The sequence below is a fragment of the Chaetomium globosum genome, genomic scaffold, assembly GCF_000143365.1.
Source record: "Chaetomium globosum CBS 148.51 scaffold_3 genomic scaffold, whole genome shotgun sequence".
Classification (NCBI taxonomy): Eukaryota; Fungi; Ascomycota; class Sordariomycetes; order Sordariales; family Chaetomiaceae; genus Chaetomium; species Chaetomium globosum.
Window position 1 is genome coordinate 886,467 of NT_165978.1, and position 21,946 is coordinate 908,412.

General features: G+C 56.2%; 8 protein-coding genes across 8 annotated transcripts; 4 read left to right on the top strand and 4 right to left on the bottom strand.

Moving 5' to 3' along the window:
• Positions 1–2,087: 2,087 nt before the first annotated feature.
• Positions 2,088–3,868, bottom strand: CHGG_05573 (uncharacterized protein; the record flags this gene model as incomplete). The annotated part of the gene is made up of 5 exons (XM_001221667.1): positions 2,088–2,213; positions 2,293–2,469; positions 2,531–3,178; positions 3,239–3,334; positions 3,674–3,868. The coding sequence occupies 5 exons, from the start codon at positions 3,866–3,868 to the stop codon at positions 2,088–2,090; spliced, it is 1,242 nt and encodes a 413-aa protein (XP_001221668.1).
• Positions 3,869–6,033: 2,165 nt separating this feature from the next.
• CHGG_05574 (uncharacterized protein) lies at positions 6,034–7,360 on the top strand (the record flags this gene model as incomplete). Its single annotated transcript, XM_001221668.1, has 3 exons — positions 6,034–6,084; positions 6,165–6,308; positions 6,365–7,360. 3 exons carry the CDS (start codon positions 6,034–6,036, stop codon positions 7,358–7,360), a joined length of 1,191 nt encoding a protein of 396 aa, XP_001221669.1.
• A 279-nt stretch (positions 7,361–7,639) lies between these two features.
• On the bottom strand, positions 7,640–8,914 carry CHGG_05575 (uncharacterized protein; the record flags this gene model as incomplete). The annotated part of the gene is made up of 1 exon (XM_001221669.1): positions 7,640–8,914. The coding sequence occupies one exon, from the start codon at positions 8,912–8,914 to the stop codon at positions 7,640–7,642; it is 1,275 nt and encodes a 424-aa protein (XP_001221670.1).
• Positions 8,915–10,566: 1,652 nt separating this feature from the next.
• On the bottom strand, positions 10,567–12,096 carry CHGG_05576 (uncharacterized protein; the record flags this gene model as incomplete). The annotated part of the gene is made up of 3 exons (XM_001221670.1): positions 10,567–11,784; positions 11,852–11,912; positions 12,041–12,096. The coding sequence occupies 3 exons, from the start codon at positions 12,094–12,096 to the stop codon at positions 10,567–10,569; spliced, it is 1,335 nt and encodes a 444-aa protein (XP_001221671.1).
• A 1,705-nt stretch (positions 12,097–13,801) lies between these two features.
• On the top strand, positions 13,802–15,038 carry CHGG_05577 (uncharacterized protein; the record flags this gene model as incomplete). Its single annotated transcript, XM_001221671.1, has 3 exons — positions 13,802–14,030; positions 14,102–14,576; positions 14,639–15,038. The coding sequence occupies 3 exons, from the start codon at positions 13,802–13,804 to the stop codon at positions 15,036–15,038; spliced, it is 1,104 nt and encodes a 367-aa protein (XP_001221672.1).
• Positions 15,039–17,204: 2,166 nt separating this feature from the next.
• Positions 17,205–18,450, top strand: CHGG_05578 (uncharacterized protein; the record flags this gene model as incomplete). Its single annotated transcript, XM_001221672.1, has 2 exons — positions 17,205–17,305; positions 17,361–18,450. 2 exons carry the CDS (start codon positions 17,205–17,207, stop codon positions 18,448–18,450), a joined length of 1,191 nt encoding a protein of 396 aa, XP_001221673.1.
• Positions 18,451–18,669: 219 nt separating this feature from the next.
• Positions 18,670–19,728, bottom strand: CHGG_05579 (uncharacterized protein; the record flags this gene model as incomplete). Its single annotated transcript, XM_001221673.1, has 3 exons — positions 18,670–18,908; positions 18,961–19,637; positions 19,712–19,728. 3 exons carry the CDS (start codon positions 19,726–19,728, stop codon positions 18,670–18,672), a joined length of 933 nt encoding a protein of 310 aa, XP_001221674.1.
• A 168-nt stretch (positions 19,729–19,896) lies between these two features.
• On the top strand, positions 19,897–21,798 carry CHGG_05580 (uncharacterized protein; the record flags this gene model as incomplete). The annotated part of the gene is made up of 3 exons (XM_001221674.1): positions 19,897–20,025; positions 20,696–20,705; positions 21,038–21,798. The coding sequence occupies 3 exons, from the start codon at positions 19,897–19,899 to the stop codon at positions 21,796–21,798; spliced, it is 900 nt and encodes a 299-aa protein (XP_001221675.1).
• Between the last annotated feature and the right edge of the window lie 148 nt (positions 21,799–21,946).

The following is a 21,946-nucleotide window of genomic DNA, read 5'->3' on the forward strand; positions in this document are numbered from 1 at the left end:
AGACCCGCCCAGCACTGAGAGAGAGAAACGAGGGGGAGAATTACTGGGGCGGAAAACGATTGCGGATGGAGGGTAGTTCCCGCTGTCGAGTGGCACAAGACGAGTGCGGCCGAGATCCTTAATATGTGCGTATGTTACTCGCGACTTTTCTAGGCCCGAGTAGGGAAAAGAAAAAAAGAAAAAAGAAAAAAGAGAAGAAAAAAAGTTCAGGCAGCTCCCCCAAGCCGCCCGGCAATAGACACAACAACCGATGACGATTGTGCGGCGCTGGGCCAGTTCAAACTCCTCGGCCCTGGCCTGGGTACCCCTGCAAATCGAAGTTCACTTCATGGGCACCGACCTGACATTCCACTCCAGCCCCCGCGAGCTGGGGAGGTTGAGCCAAAGAATAAACGCCGCTCCCAAGCACTCTCGGCCAACCGAGCGCAATAATCTAACCATGAAAAGGCAGTTTTGGCTTGTCGCGATTCTAGACTTCGCAGGTTTTGCAGCGCGGCACGGTCCCTGTGTTCCCGGTTTCACTTGCGATCTTCCTGATGCCTTGCCGTTTGACCCTCCAAAACCGCGGACGAAACGTTTCCAAAGGGTACTTCTATCATTGCATAGCCACAATAGCTGACTGTCGATTTCCTAGCAGGCATTGTAAATGAATGGGAGACTTATTATGGAGATGCGCAGCTCGCTAATAACTATCTATGCTCAACCTTCTCACTCTCTTCAGAGCCCACCCACCCACTTGTTGTTCGACACAAAGGCACTCGGTGAAACAAAATCCGGTTGCCGAACGGAGCAGAAACTTTCAAGCTGCTGGCGTATCTCCTCTCCGGTAAGTGTGCGAGAGCTCTGCAAAAGAGAGAAACTTTAGTTTTGTTACTGTTGGGGGAGACATTCATTGGCCACTGGAAACGCGCCGACCCAGGGGCCGGTGGCCGTTGATGCCCAATCTTCAATTCGTGTCGCCACCACCACCACCCCGCCCGCATTGATGTACACAGATCTTACCGGTATAACTTCCTATTTTGGTAATGTTGTGGTTTTAATAAGACCCGCTGATGGCAGTTGCTAGACATGTTAGATCAGGCTAGATGTCACTCATCAACGGCGAATAAGGAGGTAGCGTGAGATGGCAGTAACCAAGAACTTCCCATTCTTCGTTATCCAAAACACCAATTTTGCTAGTCTTCGCCCATCCCAGGTAACCCTCCTTAGATCAACCCCCCACCATCACCAAAACCCTAGCAGGTAGCCCCCCTCGAAGATGGAGTCTCAGTCCGGGAAACCTGGCTCAGCGGTTTCCCGTCACCGGCGACAACAATCCTCCCCTTTACGATTTGAAATCGGCGGCGTTTGTTTGGCGGATTCGAACAGATAACGGTCCTTGACTCCGTCCCGCGCATTGAGATAGGAATAAAGAGAAATCCCTCAACCACCTGATACTCCTGTGCAAGCAGACCTACCCAGAGTAGTTTGACTGACATCGGAAATCGTTAGCTCATTCCGCCCAAGAAAAAAGTGGCCGGCTAGGCAGGCAAAAAGAACATGTGCCGTAATCCGATCAAGTGGTATCCAGCGCACGGCATAAGAGAGAAGGCGGCGAAGCACCACAACACAAAATCACGAGAGAATTGAAAATTTTGAGCAGGAGACAAGCAGAGAGAGAGAGAGAGAGAGAGAGAGAGAGAGAAAGAGAGAGAGAAAGCAAAAAATGCCGTAGCAAGTGATCAGATCATGCCCGCGGGGGAATCACTGCAAGAAGAAGACCGGGAAACGAAGACGACGACAAGGACGGTAACGACCATGAGAAACGCAATTTGGGGAGCGAGGAACGTAATACACCGAACGAAAGAAGCAAAAGACGCTCGATTTCCCGACCAGATCCCCCCGATAATCAACTTGAATAACTGCCTGAAAAGTTCTTCGGATCATGAAAGGGCATTTCAGCGTTGAGAGAAATTGCAACCTCCAGCATCGGCGCTGTTCAAAAGAAAGACGATGGAAGAAAAGCAGGACGAGTGAACAAAAGCGGGACGACGGAAGAGGTATGTTTTGCGGAGGCGTCGTGGCGGATGACTCAGGAAATGCCACCCTTAACCCTGGTAACCAGAGAAACCGTTGTTGAAGTTTTGGCCAGGGGGCGGCTGGTTCCACTGCGCGTTGGACTGCTGTCCACGACCATAGCCGCCAGCGCTCGGGGGACCGCTGTAGCCCATGGGCTGAGCACCATAGCCGGCCCGGTGACTGGGCCTGGGGACCGGCGTAGCCCGGCTGCTGACCCGGACCGTAAGAACCTACGGGGGCGTTAACTACCGAGTTCGGAGCAGCAGCCTCGCGGGGATACGTACCACTGCCGTACTGGTTGAAATACGTGGAGGGCGTGGTGGGGTAGCCAGGGGTCTGCGCGCTCTGAGGGCTGTACTGCTGGTTGGGGTCGAACTGCTGGGGATGGCTGGGTGTCTTGTCCTTGCCCCACTGTGCATTGGTTAGCTCCTTGATGCCTGCCAGCCCGAGATGATATCATGAAAGTACTTACGCTGCACTTGAGCGGGCGACCATTGACGTTGTAGCCGTTCAGCTGGCAGATGGCCATGGCGGCGTTCTCGTGAGTATCCATCTTGACGAACGAGAAGCCGCGGTCGGCTTGGAAACGTGATTCGACGACGAAGCCAAAGTTCTGAAAGAGCGGGACGATATCTTGCTGGGTAGTGTAGGGAGTCAGGTTACCGACGTAGCAAGTGGTCTGCCAGGCTGGGGTCTGGTTGACGATCATGTCGTAGCTGTGGACGCCATGGGTAGGGAAGTGGTGGTGGCCGTACGGCGTGGTCGGGGTCATGCCCATCTGCTGCATGGCCTGTTGTTGGGCCATGGACGGCTGGCCCTTTTGGTTGGCCCAGTTGCAGCGGATAGCACGGGAGCCGAGCCACTCGCCATCCATGGAGCTGAGGGCCTTCTCGGCATCCGGGCGCTCGCGGAAGGCGACGAAGCCATAGCCACGAGAGCGGCCGGTTTTCATGTCCCACATGACACGGGCCTCGGAAACGGAACCAAAGGCAGAGAAGGCCTGGAGGAGAACTTCATCATTGACTTCATTCGACAGATCGCCGACGAAGATATGAAAATGGTTCGAAGTGTCCTCCTTGTTGGTGCTGTTGGACTGATAGGCCCAGTTGACGCGAATCTCCTATACGGCGCATATTAGAACCGCTGTTTTTCATGTCCGCACACGTCGTGACGAACGTACCGACTGATGGACACGGCGGCCATTCAAGGTCTGCATGGCGCGTTCGGCGGCACCGGGGTCGTCGTACTCAACGAAACCGTAGTTGTAACCCTTGGCCTCCAGAATCGGTCAGCATTCAAGCTAAAAAGAAAAAAAGAAGCGAAAAAAGAAATTGGGAGAGGCTGGAAGGCCTTCAATCGGGCGCGGGCCCATTCCAAATGGCGGGGTTGAGGGGAAGGTGAGATGAGCTTACATTTTTTGTCCGGAATGATCTTGACACTCTGAACATGGCCGGTGGTTTCGAAGATTTGACGCAAGACGTCCTCGGTGACGCGCGGGTCCCAAGCCTTCGACATACAGCGCACGCTTGTTCGGGCTCCGGGGCAGCACGGGCTACCGAAGGGGACCACCGCCTGCCGGGAGACTTCATGGCCGCTTCTTGTCACGTCCGTCCACCCATCGGAGAAGTGATCCGCGGTCCGGGAATCGGATTTGGGTGTTCTCGCGCGAATATGGAGAGGTCGGGGGAGGCAGGTGCGACGGGTTCGAGCCGGGGTTCTGGCCATTCATCGTAGCCAGGCGCACCCGCGTTGGGGCTGCGGCGGCGGTGGGAGTTGGCCAGAGGCCGAGAGAGAGACCGTTGTCAGCCATCTTTGCGAACTTGTTGCGTTGGGATGCTTAACGGAAGAGCAGAAGACCGCGACGAAATGTTGGAGATGTATTGCACCAAGGGCCTTTCTTGGCAGCGCAAACCCCACCGAGGACACGGCGACTGCAGACGATTGCTTGGATGCCTATTTCAGCGAGCGCGAAGAAAATTCGAGCTCCGCAAGGCTTTTCTAGCGAAAAAAACGAGGCGAGAGCAGAAGATACTGAGCACAAAACCTGGTGTTTCCTGCCGCGAAGCAGTCCCACGAGCAGTTCCGCTGTGTGTTGCTACAAATGGGATGAAGAGCGAAGAACAGCTGGGAGCTTCGGATTTCGCTTTTGCAGATAGGAAACCCGGGCGCCAAATAGGGACAGAAGACCTGAGTGTACCGGCGTGGCAATAGAGCGAAGCGGAGGGTCTCCAACCGTTCGAAAGGGCCGTAGAGCGAATTGTGAACAGAGTCGGCGTGCAACTAAAAAAACACGGAATGCGAAGCCCAAACCCAGAGTGCGTTTGGAACCGTGAAGTGGAGGAGACGGCGACGAATAAGACAATGGCTGGATTGCGACGACGACGACGACGACGATGAGGATAAGGAGATGGAGCAGGAGAAACCAACAAAAGAAGAGGGAAAAGACCCGGCCGTTAAAAAGGAGGAGAGCCTCCGAAATCAAAACAGCGCCGGCCGATCCAAGAGGATAAGTGACGAAACTCCTCGGTGATTGAAGGAGGCGAAGGAAAAGAGATGCAGGAGGAGGAAGAGGGTCACAAGCATCGCGAAGAGGGGGGATTTTTCATGGTGCCATGGAACTGGGATTGTTGAATATCACTGGGCCGACAGACTTGAAAGAATGGAATCTAGGGGGGTCCTCAGTGGCCAAGGCGGCAACCCCCTCAGATTCTGGGCTTCCGTCCTGGTCTCCATCCTCTATCGCAGTAGATGCACCAAAGCTGCATGGTGCCTAGGCGGGTTTGGTGGAATGGGTCCTTGCTGTCAGGTCCTTTTCCTTGCAGGTTGGCCGCGTGCCCATTGGTGTAGTGGAATCTGTCCAGTGTTTGTCGAAGCCAGGCCGGGACGGCTCTGTCCGTTGGTGAATATTGAATTGAGAATAACTAGCGAACTGAAGCACCCACCCAAGCTCGGGCAGGCTGGGATCTAAGTATGTAGGGAGTGCCGAGTCAGCTGACCACCATTAATCGCCCCAAAGCCTGAGTCGTATCTTTTTTTAAAAAAAGTTGTTGTTTTCGGCATATAAACCAGCATCGGGAGACTGTGTTCCTAGAACTGCGAGTCAGCCTTGCCTAGTCTAAGTCACGTCCCATTCCCAGGATCCATGCAAAGACCCAACGCGCCGAGACGAGATGAGCCTCACGACCAACAAGTTGCGCTTCGAGGTCAGCCGGTTCAATGGCCTGTCCATCGTGAAGCGGGCGCAATTAGTTATCCTTATTCTCATCAATATATAAATGCATAATGGGCCATCTAATTCTCATACATGATATTCAAAACGAGTGAATCGTATTTATAATTGCTTGGCCGTCGTTTCGTCGTTTCGTCTCATTTCGGGAAGGGCCCCTGTTGTCTGAAGCTCAGGTACCTGCCAGAACGGTGGAGGTCCGCATCATGTGTGGGGATGACAGGCGAGCAACCACAGGCTTTCCTCCCCTAGGTAATTGGCTACCTACAGATTACATAGTAGCGGACCACGGGAGCGAGCGGGCAAGCGCCTAAGCGCAGGGACCAGACCTCGAGCGCGGGCACTTCCATCTCACCATCAGCTCCAGCAACAACCCCATCAATCCAATCACCCGAGCCATTCATCGCGTAACAGGGAAAACAACAGAAACACAGTAATTCTCTTGGAGTTCGGTTCACCACTACCTTCCTTGGTAAATGCACCCAACTCACCGAGGTAATCGGCCATCCATTGCGTTTGGCTATCTCACTTTTTTTTCCTTTTACTTTTCCCCCCGGGTATTCGCTGTCCCAAACCGGCCCCGATTCCGGTTCCCGAACGGATCCATCCATCACTCGGTGTTGGCCCGCAGAATCCCACCCATCTCACCAATCCGGTCCAGGTTCACCCAACAGGCGAGGCTCACAGCACCCGTTTGCAAAGATTCCACTTTCGTATCACCGACATCTCTCCTGCAAGTACCCTTCAAGATGGCTGGTCGACGGCCAATTGATAAGCTGCCAAACGTGGTCAACGACGTGGTAAGTGAGGGGAAGTCGCTAGACTCCGTCAACTAGTCATGACAATTTGGGTCAGATTTGCTGATCGCTTGGTTACAAAGGTAATCACCACAGCCAAAACCTTTAAAGCTGCAAGGCAAGATGGCAAGGGCAACCCCGCCGCGGCTGCTGTTGCCATGGAGGCGCGGGTTCCCGCCTCGGTTGAGCAGTTCAATGCCATCTTGGACGACATCGAGTCCGAAATCGTAAGTTTGCTTAAGCGAACAACAGGGGGGATACTTTTCCACTAACCATGATGAAGCTCCTATCTAAAGCGGTGATCGAACGGGATCTCAGACTCCTGAGAGCGAAACGCCAGCCGCCACCCCCGGAACCGAAGCCGGTTGCCCCCACTGCACCAATGGTTATCGACCTAGAGTCCCCAAAGATGACGCCAAAGCCGTCTTTTGCGGGCTTGCCAGGACCTTCCCTACCTAGGAAGCAGGCCAGCAAACCGGTTGCCCCGTTTCCGAATATGGGGTTTGATGGAGCATCACCCGAGGTGGCCGCAGCACCCAACCCGAAGTCCGTCGCCAAATCCAAGGATGTCAAGAACCAGGCCAGACCGGCCGGGGCGGCAGGCCCGGTCGCCAGACCTGCCAGCGTTCCACAAAAGAAGGACGTCAAGGTCCCCTCACCACACTTACACCGGCCAGGCGGCGTGGCGACGGCCCCTCAAACGCCTATCAACCCACCAGCACAGCCCAAATCGTCGTTTGTTGCCACGGCGGCAGCAAACAGGCAGGCGTCTACCCTGGGCCCCAGCAACGCTCCGGGCTCCAGCGCTGCCACGCCACCGGCCCCGGTCACCGGAAACGGGAATCTGTTCATAGACATGACGTTCTCTGTGGCGCCCGCCTCTGGTGATGCACACGTTCAAAACCAGGTCCCGCAACCGCAAAGAACAACACCGCAGCAGCAATTACCCCCTTCAGGATCCGGTGTTGCCAACACCGCAGCCGGGGATGCCCCGGGCCCTCAGATGGACCAATTCAAAGGAGGCCCGGCAGATGTGGCCAACATGGACGTTGGGATTCAAGATATCAAGACTGAGGATGCTAACAACATTACCAACGTTGATGAGAAGATTGACGGGCTCTTCGATTTGGGGTCCGCCGATCTCGACGACAACATTGATCTTGAATATGACCTCGGCAACGGGGACAACAGTAATTTCAACGACATGTACTTCCCCACAGGCGACAACAGTAATGGGGCCGGGGAATTTGATGACGCTTTTTTCAATCTCAATGGATGACCTGGATACCTACAGACAATGATTTGGGGCAACGGAGTTTCGGACGCGTAGGGTTTCATTCACACTTAGATACCAGGCTGGCCTCGAGGCATTAGCGGTTCTCGAGATTTATGAAAGGAAGGTTCAAGTTTAAAGCAAGATTATCTAAAAGGTCTCCAACCTCTCAAGGCATGTCTTGGCTAACCGAGACCTTTGAGAGGTATCCGAAGCCGCAACTATTCACAAGAAAGTAGAAAGCAAAAAGGAAAAAACAAAGCAAGCAACCAGCATCGCATACATTCACGGCTGCTGGGTCATCTTCCACATATCGCCCAACTTTCCAGAGAAGGCCGGATTCCTCCAGTCAGTCCAGTTGCGGTCCATCAACCCCCATGTCTCATCATAATCCGTCTTCCCGTCGCGCACGTAATAACTGCCCTGGATCGCCCACACGGCCCAGTCGGCGTCGTTGCTCTGCATATACGACACCAAGCAGTTCAAGTACCGATTGTCCTTCTCGCTCAGACCGTCAAACTCGCCGCCCTCCATGCCCACGCCAAACTCGCTCAGGATCAGCGGGCCCGTGTACGGCTTGCCCTGCTCCAGCACGAAGCCGACAAAGGCCCCATACTGCGCCTTGACGATATCACAGTTGTTGAAGGCGTCCGGGAAAGTCACCGTAAAGCTGTACGCATGCATCTCCCACACGTGCTTGCCCGCCCACCCGCTCGTGTCCAGCATCGCCTCGGCCTCCCCAGACCGCAGATGCAGCAGGTCCGTCGTGCTCTGCACCCCGCCCACCAGCACCAGCGCGTCCGGATGCGCCGCGTGCACCACATCCCCGCCCTTCTTGACGTAGGTATACCAATCCGCCCGCCCGTTCAGCCCCTGCAGCAAGAACTCGCGGATCTCGTTGCGCAGGCCATACCCAACCACGCCCGCATGCCCCTTCCCCCACGCCGCCATCGCCTCCAACCCAGCCAGCCACTGCTGCGTGTTAAAAAACCGGCTATTCCACGTATTATACCCAAACCCCTCATCCCACCACCCGTTCCCATCCGTCAGGTTACAGCACCACGCCGCCCGCGACACGTGGTTATCCAGGATCGTCAGCACGCCGCGCGCAAACAACCCATCCACCACGGCGGCCACCACCTCCCTCGTGGTGGTATTCGCCCCAATCCACGGGTTCTTCTCCACCACCCTCGCGTACAACGCCGCCATCTCCGCCTGCCCCACCCCCGCCGCGGCCGCCGCCTTCTCAAACGCCGCCGCCACGGTGCGGTGCGGGTCCAAGGCGGCGTCGGTGCTGTAGGTCAGGCGCACGCAGTTGAAGTCTTGGGCCGCGATCCAGTCGAGGAGGTAGCTGAGAGGTTGGTGCTGCAGGCCCTCGGGCAGGTGCGTCTCCATGTGCCCGGCCCAGTTGACGCAGCGAAGTTTGACGCGCGTGTGGTTGGAGTCGACGATCCAGCGGCTGGTGGAGTGCAGGGGGAGGGCGGGGAGCGTGGCGGCGGTGGTGAGGAGGGGGAGGAGGAGGGTGAGGAGGAGGAGGTGGAAGGGGAGGAGGCGGGCCATAGTGGTGGGATTTTTTATTGCTGTGAGGTGGACGGGGTTGGTATGGCGGGAGGTGAGGTGGTTGGTGATGTCGCTAGTAGGATCGAGGTAGAGTGTAGATGATGAAGCAGAGAGGCCTAGCTCAGGATAATGTCATGGGGAGAGATTCAACACAACAGAAACGAACGTCGCTAGTCCAAAGACAAACGAAGGGAGCTAAAGGGAAGCGAACAAGCGGCACTTTGCCCTTATTGATTCTAACGACCGTCCTTGAGGGAGTGATAACTCAACTCTCCAGCCAGGCCGGATCAGCCACGGGAGCCACCGAGGTCATGACTTAATATATCAAGTGTAAGTCCAGTTCCTCGCTGATCCCTCCCAAAAAGGGGGTTCACCTTGGACATACCACACCTGAAAACCAGGAACTTTCCTAGGAAGGTTACAGCGCTTCTTTGCTCCCACCCCGCTGCCAAACAGCCTCGCCTGCTTCTTCCACGCGGTTGCATTGACTTGGCTCACTCGCCAGCCGCACGCGGAAGGGTTGGGTAGTATGTAGAAAGGGGGGGAGGGGGATCATGGAGAGTTACCTTCCCAGTTCGCCCAGAACGGCCGAGACCCAACCCACCAGAAAAACCTCGAGGACAGACATTTGTGTCGGTCGTCGAAAATGATGGAGCATCCCACCCGACCCGTGGTCTCGTCCTTGTGATTGGAGGCGGCCCGAATTGGGGTTGATGAGGGGAGCAGGCGAATGACAAGTCGCATGGCCGGTCTTGGTGGTCTCGCAGGATCTTGGCCATCGCGTTAATCCCCATTGGGTTCAAGTGCCGGGTTAGGTGACCATCCGGGTGCTGGTGTCCTTCCCTGCTTAGAGGGCGTGGAAAAGGGTGCTGGTCGACTTGTGATCAGTGCTTTTCCAGAAGACAACCTCAGCCGGCGGACCATCCCCTGCCCCTTTTTCCTCCACAGTAGTTTAATGATCCATCTATCCACTAGCCATGCCGTGATGCTCTCAGCCGACGGCAGTTCAGAGGACATCTCGCCCTGGGATTGGCCGGTTTTAAAGTTGGGTCGCACAAAATGTGATTTGCTGCCCTGTTCTGGCAACCAATGTGTTTTCCGGGATTTGTTTCCGCATGCCAGGTTCAGATTCGATGGCTCTACTCGAGTGGCATGTGGTCAAGTGTGGTCATGATTCCGCCACAGCTGGCTTGGAAAGCCCGGCTTTTGCCATGGACAACCTTCCGGGACCTTTACTTCGCCGGCATTCCCAGCTTCCAATTTTAAGCAATGGTACCACCGAACCTTGTGGTTGTGAACCGCCGGGAATTTCGAGTGTCCCTCGTGGATAGGACCCTGCCGGGCTGAGGTGACAGTGCGCTTGTGTTAGGGCGACACCGAGCTTATCGGGATATATTCGCAGCAGCGTACCTTGATCCACTAGGCACATAATATCAGCTGATCGAGCCCGAGTGTGAAACAGTGATAACGAACATTCAATTATGTTTTATGTGGGTCTCTCGGTTGACTGCTCTCCGCTGGGCTAAAGTGTGATTACAGGGCTATCCGTCATATACTCATCGTTGCGTCGTAAGAATTGAACATGAAAAGAAAAAGCCGTCTGACTGCGCCATTAGGTCGCCAATGAGCTAGGCAGGACAATAATATAGCCCTTATGGATGTCCACCGTCCACCGTCTCCCATCCCCTGTCCCCCCTCCCCCCAAGCGCGTGGTCTAAAAGTTTGACCGGGTATCCCAAACAACTCGCAAGAACCCGCCCGAGATTAATAAAGAAACTTATTTGGATTATGCGGGCAGAGGGCGAGTTACAGCTGCAGGTGCTGCTGTAGCCGTCGTCGTGGGTGCTATTGCAACCGCAATTGAAGCCGGCGCCGCGGCGTTGGGTGTCCCTGTCCTGGCCTCTATCTCCCGGCGCTTGGCAAGTAAACTCTTGAATGCGCCCAGGCACTGCACAAGGGCCTTCCTCTTCGTGGGTGGAGAACCGGTAGCTTTTTTCGTCCGTGATGATTTGCAGGCAGTGCTTCTTGGTCCGGCTCTTGGAGTCGGTCTCAACCACGTTGACGATTGAGGACATGTAGAGCAGGAACAAGACAGACGACTCGGCGCCGTCCTTATAAAGAATAAAGTTTCTTGGTCGCAAAACGCCCCATGACTTCTTCCATTGCCGGACCCCCCCTTTGCTGCGGTGAAACCACATCCAACCCTGCCAGATAACGCGGTCCGGATCGGCGTCTTGGTGCGTTCCACTGACTCGATTGTTGCTGAGGGTCCCTATACTGGGTCTGGGCACACCAGGCGATGTCGATGGTCGGTGAGCTGCCAGACTCTCGAACGAGGCGCCCGGGACACGGTGCATGTCGGAATCGGAGAAGTCGGAGTGGCTTGCCAGCTCAGCACCCGAAAGACCCGACGAATCTAAATGTGATGGCCGTCGTGCGTATGGTTTTGAAATAGGGCGGATCGGGGGCTCGGAGGGTTCGGGTGAGCTCGATAGGAAGTGCTCCGGCGACGCTAGCACGCGGCCTGAGCTGCGGTTGCCGTTGTCCACCTCGGCGCCACGGAAGAATGAAGGCTGACGGGCGGTTGGGCTGGCCAGAAACATCTCCTCTTCTTCCTCTTCTATCCTGGCATCCTGCCGAATCAGATCTACCCACTCTTGGGCATCCTTCAAAGTCGGCGCCTGGAAGTGGAAGTTCTTTGCAGGCGAGAACAGGCCAAACACGTTTGGCCGTTTGTTTTTTGGGTCCTTCAATAGCGTCACGGCGGTCAGGTCGGAAAGATAGACCTTTCGCCGGAGCTTCTCCTCCTTATCCGACTTGTAGAGAGACAGCGTGTTCGGTCGCAGAACTAGGTAGATGGTGCGCCATGTCTGCACATCAAGGTCAGCGTGCATTCTAGGGAGATCTATGCATGGTGTTCTTAAGTGTGGGTCGTACCTTTGTTTTTTGCGTGCGCTTCTGCACATAGCCGCTCTTGATAACGCGATCGAACTCGAAGCTGCCGTTTTTGGTTTAAACGAGGCGAATTATGCGTCAGGCTGCCAGACGGCACCCGACTCCCTCGGATTCGGGCGCTGCCGATCTGCGGCGGCCACGGGGATTGCCTTAGAAGCACTGCTCATCGACCCGCGTGGTCGGCGGCAATGGACAAGGCCGCGAGTTGGTGTGTGCACTTGAGCCATAGTGGCTCGCGCATATAAAAAAGCAAAGTGTGAGTTGCCCACGGTAGTATCGCCGCTGGGTAGCCGTTGGAGGTACAAGCGGAAGGGAAAACGATTAAAACGAGGGACAGCTTTCGAGGTTGGATTCGAAGTAGAGGTCGAAGTAAAAGTCGAGATTTGGTGAGCGGCAGAGGTTGAGGTCTAGTGGTTAAGAGCAGAGCTGGCGGTGAATGTGTGGTGGTGACTCAAGCAAGGAAACCTCTGAGACAGACGCGAATGCATGCGCCTGACCCAGGGAAAGTGTGCTGTTGTTGTTGTGGTGGTGGTGGTGGTGTATGCGCCGCCCTGGTTTGGGCAAGGGTCGGTAGCCACCGGAAAGTGACTTCTCCAAGTGCGCAGTCAGGCGGGATGGAGGCAGCGAATTCACCGACGGGAAGCGCCTGGCCTCGTGCCACAACAAGGGCCCACGTTAGTGAAACCTCGAATCGTCAAACGGTCAGCAGCGGCGCTAACGCCATGACCGGGGGCAACATGCGAGCAGCAACGTCAACAAGCGTCAAGGGGGGCGGAATTGATGACCTGGCTGCAGGAGCGCGCGTGGGAGGCAGAAATCGGGGCGGATGGGGGCGTTGGGGCCTCTCGGAGGCTTGATCTGCTTCGATCGGACGGGACGAGGCTACCGAGCCATTGGCGGCAGTCAAAACAAACTCGAGACAGGTCTTCAGGCGCCGGGCGAGGATGGGAGATTGTGTGTGGTCGAGGAGCCGAACTTTGCTGACGCAGTGGTATCAGAGACCTCGCCCTGTTTCAGTGCCGAGCGTCGAGGTCCAGAACCGCCTGGCTGCCCTCTCCACTCGCGAGATGAGCTGTGCCTTTTGTTGTTCTCAGGGCGCTCTGGCGGGCCGTGGGCCTGTGGGACATGGGCGGGCTTGGCACAAACGGGTAAAATTGGGGAACCAAGTGCTTCTTTGCTTCTATTTTCGATTTTGTCCGCTGTCACTGCCAGCAGCTTTTGCCAGGACAATCTCGTGTAAAATGGATTTCGGATTTGGGTTGGTATTTATTGCATGGAAGGCTGGAATTCTGTGCATAACAGCTACTATTTCGGCTTGCCCCAACTGGGAACAACGGCGCACCATCACCTTTGGCCCAATTGCACACCCGAGAGGAAAAAAAGGACGAGTTCATCTTTGATGCCTTCGCTGGACTTATTATCGATGAGATCCCGGCATATGTCGTCAGAATAACTAGAGGTTTAGAACCAGCTCGAATGAGTTCAGTACCTCCACCATTGTCAACCCTTGTAGTTTGTCTTCCCTCCCCGCTGTCTCACTTCGATCATCGGTGCATGGATGTTTTGGGGAATGGAGAGAGAGTGGGGCTCTAACTATCAACACCAAGCCGGCGAAGAGTCAGAGCGCCGAGAGGGGCCAACACGGCGCTGATACCTGATTGGCTCATACTTGGGTTGTTGTGCAGGTTCGGGGCGTTCTCAACCCGTTGATCGTGTGTTGAGTCCAGTGGCCGCAGAAGGATATTGTAATTGCCCAAATCAGCCGATAAATTGGGCTTCACAAGGGATGGGTATACGTATCTATGCGGGGAAAAGTATAAAGTTTGGTATCTCGCGAGCGGCGAGATATCCCAGGACCAAGTCGCCTCATCATCCTCTTCCCGATTGTTGACAACTTCAAATCCTCACTTCACGATATCACCAACCCAAAAAATGACTGACCCAAAGGTTGCCAAAGTGACTGAGGATGTCCTCCAAGGACTCAGCAACACCGAATATGCGTGCTCGTCACTGACACCCCTCTCCGGGGGCTTGGCCAACTTCACCTTCAAAGGCTCCCTCACTAAGCCTCTTCCCGATGGTACCAAGGAGGTTGCCGTGAAACATGGCGGAGGACTACTTGGCCGCGATGCCGGCCTTCTTGCTCCCCACAACTCGCTGTGTAAGTCCAACTCAAAGTCGTCGTCTTCTTCAGGAAGCACCACGCCATGTCACTAACAGCCGCGTAGAAAGCCGAGGCAGAATGCCTGAGGGCTCTCGGCGAGCTCCCGCCAACTAAGGGAGCCTACGCTGTTCAGACTCCCAAGCTCTACTACACCAGTCGGGAAACCAACACGCAGGTCCAGACGTATCTGCCCCACGCGCTGAATTTGAAGCATTACGCTCTCAAGCATTTTGCCTCTCCGGATCCCTCCAGGAAGCCTCTCTGTCTTGAACTGGGTCGCAGCTTGGGAGGGTGGCTCCGCGGTTTCCATGCCTGGGCTTTGCGTCCGGAGCAATCCAAGTTCAGGGAGCAGGCAAAGGCAAACGACGAGATGCGGCAGATCGTGCACATGGCAACTTACAACACTCTAGTATCCGCCGTTGCCGATTTCCCAACTGTCCTTGCCGATGCGAAGGAGACGTTTGAGAAAATCAGGGATTTCACGGCGGCAGAACTCCAAAACCCGGGTCTCCAGGTCATCCATGGGGATTTCTGGACCGGAAAGTAAGTCATTTGCAATCCATGCGCTCGTACGTCAAGAAGAGAGGAAACTCACAAACAAACAGCATCCTCTTGCCCAGCCAGCCACTCGAAGAAGGAAACCAGATGCCGGTCTTTGTCGTGGACTGGGAGGTTTGCCAGTTCAACCTGCCCTCATTCGACATCGGGCAAATGATTGCCGAGCTCTACGAGCTCTCGCTGTTCAAGGGCATTGATGAGGGCAAGTGGCTGATCGAGGGGTTCGTAGCGGGATACGGCCGCATGGACGACGATTTTGCCTTCCGTGCTGCTCTCCACATCGGCACCCACCTCATCGCTTGGGGCCCTAAGGCGCCGGGTTGGGGGTCGGAGGCTCAGGTGCAGCAGGTGGTCGGCGTGGGAAAGGACATTATCCTGAACGCCTGGCGACAGGATCGTGCCTGGTTTGAGAATGGCGATCTGGCTTGCTTGTTTGGCAGCCAGTAGCCTCAACCGTCGAGCACGGCACGGCTGGGTTGAGTGTTTGGAGACGGTCGAGTGTCAATGCGACGCTGGCGGGGTTTCAGCTGAAGCCTCCTTGGACGCCCTTTTGAGTGTGTCTAAGAGGTCAAAACGGTATTCATGAAACGCCTATATTGAGTATTCAGAGTTTTGTGGATGATCGACGTGATCTGTGACTCTAATCCTCAAAACTGCCGGACGACTGGATCCATTTTCTATGTGATCCCGGGCCGCCAAACTCCCGAGGTACCGGAATCCCATGGGCCGCTTTGTGGGAGAGAAGTGTCGGAGTGTTCGGGCTGCAATTATAACCAGCGGTTTGCCCGCGTGTTGCGCTCAACATCTTTGATCCATGTCCTAGTAATGCCACACCGAACCCAACATGGGGGCCAGCCAATAACTTTCAGCTCGATATGTTGAAAGCGACGATCCAGCGCTGGCCTCCATAGAACAGGTAGAGATACCAGCGGCCGACGACGATCCTCCGCCTCAAAGGTATGACACCGGGTTATGATTTAGATTCTGTTCCATGTTGCCGGGACCCAGAACACGCATTTCCCATGGACCACGTATCTATCCGACACTCAACACCTAGGTTCTTACTTTCTATGTATGTACTAATGGATAAAGTTATTAGATGGCGCCCAGGCCTATGCCCTCATGTTTGTTACCGACACTCCTCCACCGCGAACCGCAGGCTAACATACCGTAGGGGTTCTCAGAACGCCTCGGGTTGTTCTTGTCATTGCATTCCCCCTTATTAGTTTAATTCTCTACTGTACGACCCCGCTCCTTTAACCGCCTCTCAGCCCCCCAACTGACCAAAATCCAAAATCGACAGTGATACTGTCCATAGGATGCATCAACGACTCCGTGAGCGGGATATCTCCCATCGTAGCCCGATCCAACGGCCCCGTCACCATCGGCGGCCAAACCCTCCCAATCGACCTCCGTGTCGGTTTCTGGGGGTATGCCCCCCCTCCTCCTCCCCCTCGCCCACAACCTCACCATCTCCCCATCACTAACCCCCCCCAACCAGGCCTCTGCTTCGGCCCCGCCCCTTTCAACTGCACCACCAGCCTGGCCACGCCCCAAACCAAACGCCCCAGCCAGCTCGCCCTCGACATCCCGCCCACCAAAGGCGGCGGCAACTTTGCGCTCGCGGCGCTCGCGCTCGCCGTCCAATCCAGCTTTGTCGTCCTCGGCGGCATCCCGCTGCTGCTCCTCTCGTCGCCGCCCTGTTCGCCAACCTCGCGCAGCTGTACTTCATAACACAACGCCAGCTGCGGTGAGAGGAGGGTAAAGGGGCGTGGAGAGGGGGGCACCAAGTGCAGGCAGCACTGTGGGCGCGTAGTTTGGACTGGGCGGCGGGCGGCCGGGGCGGCGACGAGTTTTGCGGCGTATCAGGCGATTGGGGCGGCCGCGTCGCGGTTGGTGGGGGCCGTGGCGGGCGTGCCGTTGGTGGTGGGGGTCGGGGGGACGGCGTCAAATTTGTTTGCGGCGGTGGTGGCGATGACGGTGGTTGGGGCGGTGGTGAATACGGTGCTGGCGGCGATGGATTTGCGGTTGGATGGGTACTTGGCGGGGAGGGGGGGTGATGGTGGTGGTGGGATGGCGTATGAGATGGGGGGGAGAGGTGAAATGGGTAGGGAATTTCAGAAGAGGCCTGCTGCGTATGAAAGGTTTCTGTGAGGGATGGTGATGGTGAGGGTTGGGGGGAGGGTAAGGGGGAATAAGGGGTTAAGGGGGAATAAGAGGTTAAGGAGGTGGTGCTTCCACAACAGATAGCTAGCATGAGAGCATGAGCAGATGCCCATTGATTGGATAGACTGCTAGCAATTTAATAATGGCACTTTAGAAACAACTGCAAGCCCCAAGTCTCCCTCACCTCTTTGCAGTCTGGCTTGCTCAACCCCTTTTCTAATGCTCGGCCCTAACCCTAACCCAGCCCCTCGCGATGCTCGTCCAAAAACTTTGGGGTTGGATAATACTTTTTTGAATGAGTCGAACTCAACTCTTCAACATCGGTTGCCTGAAATCTTGTCGACATTATTCACCTGAAAGATTTGGATTCCAAAAGTCGTGGAATTCCCGCCACCTCTCACCTCATATTTTCACTTAAATTGAATTCTGTCCCCCACAGCATATTCCATGATTGAGTCACCAAGGACAGAGGGGTCACTCTTACGGCCCTGTATGAAATGTCGTGTTCAGGAGGCGACCCTTGAGAGCAGATCTCAGCCCGTCTGCAGGTAGGTCAACCTCTAGGTTTCTTGAGACATATGAAACACCACTAACTCACCCCAGAGACTGCTTCGCCAAGTTCATCGCCGCCAAATGCATCAAGCAAACCGGCATCCTAGGCAAGGAGACCCGCCTCGCTCTCCCCACAACCGGCGGCCCGCCCACCAGCACCCGCCACTACATGGTCGGGCTCTCCCTCGGCGTCTCCTCCACCGTCCTCCTGCACCTCCTCAGCGAGAACATCGAGTTCCAGCTGGCCCGCGGCCGCAACGCCCCCTTTGACCTCACCGTCGTGCACATCGACACCACCACCACCACCCCACCACCACCAGCCCCTCCCCCGCCGAAGAGCCCTCACCCGCTACCGCACCCGCTACCCGCGCTTCCCTTCCCCGCATCCCCCTCTCACACCGCAGCACCAACACCACTTCCCACAGCCGCCTCTCGCAGCGACGTCACCCGCTTGTTGACGCGGCGCGCACTGCTGGAGCAGGCGCGCGCGCGGGGGTGCCAGGCGCTGCTGCTCGGGCACAGCACGACGGCGCTGGCGGAGCTGACGCTGGCGGAGGCGGCGAAGGGGCGGGGGTTTGCGCTGCCGTGGTTGGTGCAGGATGGGGTGGCGCCGGTTGTGGGTAAGGGGGAGGGTGGAGGGGGGCGGGGGAATGGGGAGAGGCATGGAGGGGAGGATGAAGGTGGGGAGCGGGAGGGGGCAAATCATGGTGACCATGAACAGGAGGAGGCTGGCAAGGGCGTGCTGGTCTACCACCCGCTCCGCGACGCCCTGCGTAAGGAGCTGGTCATTTACGCGGGGCTGGTCGAGCCGCCGCTGACGGACCTTGTCTGGGAGACCAGGGACGACGCAGCGGCGGCGGTCGTTTCCCACAAGGACCTCAGCATCGAGGAGGTCATGGGGCGGTACTTTGCCGAGGTTGAGGAGAGCTACCCGTCTGTCGTCGCCAACGTCGCGCGGACGACGGGGAAGCTTGTGCGCGCCGGTGAGGGCGAGGCAGGAGGGGAGTGGTGTGGCCTGTGCGGGATGCCGCTGGATGAGGACGGCGATGAGAGGTGGAGGGGGGAGCTGGGCATCCAGGAGAGGTCAGACACGGGAACCGGGAGGTTATGTTACGGGTGTGAAAGGTCCACTGCCGGCTAGGGCGTTCAAAGAGGTGCTCCGCGTTGGCTACCAAAATAGATTGCGGTTGACATATTGTCCGGTTTAGGGGAACTTCAAAACGGCCTCCCACCCCCCTGAAAGATACATCGCAGCCGCCGTCGCACTCGCTTTTAGGACTCCCACCTGAGCTGGTATCAAACGTGGAAATGTGCGAAAAATGCAAATCTACCGAACGCCGTATCAAAATCTCGATCCCCGTTATACTGTCTTCAGCGCGGCGCTGGGCAAAAGCCGGCCCTCGAGCTTCTTGACGAGCTTGTTGGTTTGCTCCGCCAAGGTGAGCGTGAGGATCGTATGCGGTAGGATTCTAGCCAGGTGAGGCAGGAAGCCCTTGTAAATGGCGAAGAAACCCTCGGCCCGTATGGTCTTTCCTAGGCAATCAAAAACGCCCTTGTAAAGGTTGCCATTCTGGTTGTACATCCGGGACATGATCGTATCTGGCCGAGTTAGTTCAAAGCGCACAAACCCCGGTTCAACCTTGTAACTTACCCGGGGGGTGCATCACCACACAGACGACGAAGCCGCTCGCCGTACTGCTGGCCAGATGGAGAGGGGCGCCTTCCTCCATGCCCAGGTGCCGCATTAACCGGCGCTTTGCAAAGAAGTATGTGGGGAGCTGCACGGAACTCCCGAAACCCGTCCTGATCATGGCCGCTCCTACGCCGCGGTACAGGCCGCGCACGCCCTCGGTCCGGAAGATCTGGCTCATACCGTCCCACGCATTCCGGTACCGATGCTGTGTGCCGACCGGCAAGAAAGGCGAGTAACTCTGTAGCCGCGTCTTGACCAGGAAGAACGGGCTCCCTGCGGCAGCGCCCATGATGCCCGACCCGGCGCCGCAGAACATGTTGATACCCAGACTCTGCTTGTTGCCATCCTTGAAGATGAGGGTCGACAGGCCGTGGCGCATGGGTTCGTAGAAGCCGAGCCGGCAGCCGTTGAGCAGCACTTGGTAGATGTAGGCGCACCCGATACCGCGGTAGATGCCGCGCAGCCCCTCGTTCCTCACGATGACCGAAACACCATGGACAGGTCCTCGGTAGTGGTGCGGTTGGTGGCCCTTGTCTTGTAGTTCGCCCTGCAGCTGCATGCGGATTTTGACTGTCTCGAAGGGGTGCGTCGCCGTCACGGCTCCGCAGGCGGCGATACCGCCCGCTAGGAAGGCGCTGGAGGAGCAGCCATGTCAGATTTCGTGTCCCATACAGGTTTTCTCTTTTAAATTGTGCGCGACGACACCTACCCAGCTGTTGTCGACATTGTGCTGCTGGTTCGTGGTGTCGTGCTCACGGACTGCCGAAATCGGCCCTACGGAGGAAGGATACGCCCAATGGCCGAGCCGACTCGGCTTTCTCGTAGGAGGGGATTCGGGAGATCAGTGTGTCAACTTCTGAGCGACATGCATGGGAAAACAAAGAAAATACAATAATGATTCAATTAGAGAGAGACTGCTGCGGTCAGGCTGCGAATGGCAAGGCCGCTTATATCCGCCGTCTCGCGCTGACTCGCCTGTGTCGCAGCGCTGATCAATTTCCCGGCCCTTGCAGCCGCAGAAAAGTGGAATTTCCGGTGCTAGGCTTGCGGTTGTCGGACCCAGACAAAGTGACATCCTTGGAGTGCAAGCGGATTTTCCGTGTCGGTCGCGTAGCGAACAAGCCGAAGCTTTCTCAACACTCTTCGGGCATCGGGGCTTGGCCATCCCCTCCGGAAACCGGGCCTTCCATGCACCTTGGACCCTGGCGGCTTTTGGCTTCGCTTGGTGGGGCATTGTGCAGGCACTCACTGGCCAAAAAAAGCCAAACTCCAAGTGAACGAAAAGAAAGCCATTCATAAGCCCAAAATCTACTTCTTATTTGACTCGGTTTCTATCATTTAATTTATTTTGCTCGATTTTCTTCACATCTTCTTTTTCTTTTCTGTTTCTTTTGCTTCTTCCTTTTCTTGATTTCTTGCTCCCGTTTGGAGTTCGGCTTTTTTTAGCCAAAGGGAGGCAGGGTCCATTTCACCGCCCGGCAGAACACCGTTCGCTTTCCTTGAGCTGGTTCCGAGCTTCTGATCGCACTCGTTCCTTCCCATCACCAATTGAGCCAGTAGACATGGCTTCCACCCCAATGGACCTCGACGATGCGCCCTCAACAACGGCGACCCCATCATTCAATCTCACGCGGACTTTGGGAGCAAACGTGCCCAGCACCACTGCTGTAAGCGATGTGATCGCGTCTTACAGACCGACAAAGGTGGGTTCTTTCTGTCGTGCGTTTCCAACATGTGGGCTAATCATCTTCAGCTATTCCAACGGGACGACATAAAAGAGGGCAAATCCCAACCGTACATCTTGTCCATCGATTTTGACGACCCAGGCGAGCTTTGTATGACGTCCGAGAGCGATGAGACCATCCAGATCTACAACGTCAAGGACGGCCGGCACGACAAGAGCTTGCTAAGCAAAAAGTACGGCGTGAAGCTGGCTAAGTTTACTCACACAAGCTCGAGCATCATCTATGCTAGCACCCAGCAAAATGGTAGGTCCTTTGTGGTATGAGCCACGTCGGTGGCTAACCTTGTGCAGACGCGATTCGTTACCTGGCAACACACGACAACTCGTTTATCCGCTACTTCGAGGGACACGAGGGCACAGTCACCAACCTCGCGTTGCACCCTGGTGCCGACAACTTCATTTCCTGCAGCGTTGACAACACGGTGCGGATATGGAACATTGGAACGAAGCAATGGACGGGGAAGCTCTTTCTCAACACGCCGTACCTCTCGGCTTGGGATCCGTCGGGCAATGTTTTTGCCGTGGCGTCACCCGGAAGCGGGAGCATCCTGCTCTACGACTACCGCAACTACGAAAAGGCGCCGTTTTCCGTGTTTGACGTCCTAAAGGCCCGCGGGCCTGCCGACACAGAGGCCAGCTTCAGAGGCTGGACGAAGCTCGAGTTCTCCAACGACGGGAAGCACATTCTCTTAGGGTCGCGTGGCAACGGTCATTTCCTGCTAGACTCCTTCGACGGCAGTCTGAAGGCATACTTGAAGAAGCCGGGCGCTAGCACGAGGCGACTGGGTGTGGGGGAAATGGAAGGAGGTAATATGGAGAGTAGCGGCGAATGCTGCTTCGCCCCAGACGGCCGCTACGTGATTAGCGGCGGAAAGTCAGATCTCCTCGTATGGGACACGCTGATGACGCCTGGAAGCGACAAGGTCCTCGAGCCAGCGCATGTTCTGGAGGAGAAACGGGAGGCGGCTGTAGTGGCGTACAACCCCCGGTACAACATGATTGCCTCGGCGGATCAAGACCTCATGTTTTGGTTGCCTGACCCTACTGCGTAAGGTGGTGGAAAGATCGTGAGGGTTGTTGGGGCTGGTTGAATCTCAAGGGGCGGATGGACTGATGGCATCGGGATGGATCTAGATACCCTATTGCATGTTGTGGCGTTCAGGTGTAAATTCCATGTGTTTTAAGGTGCAGAATGGGATC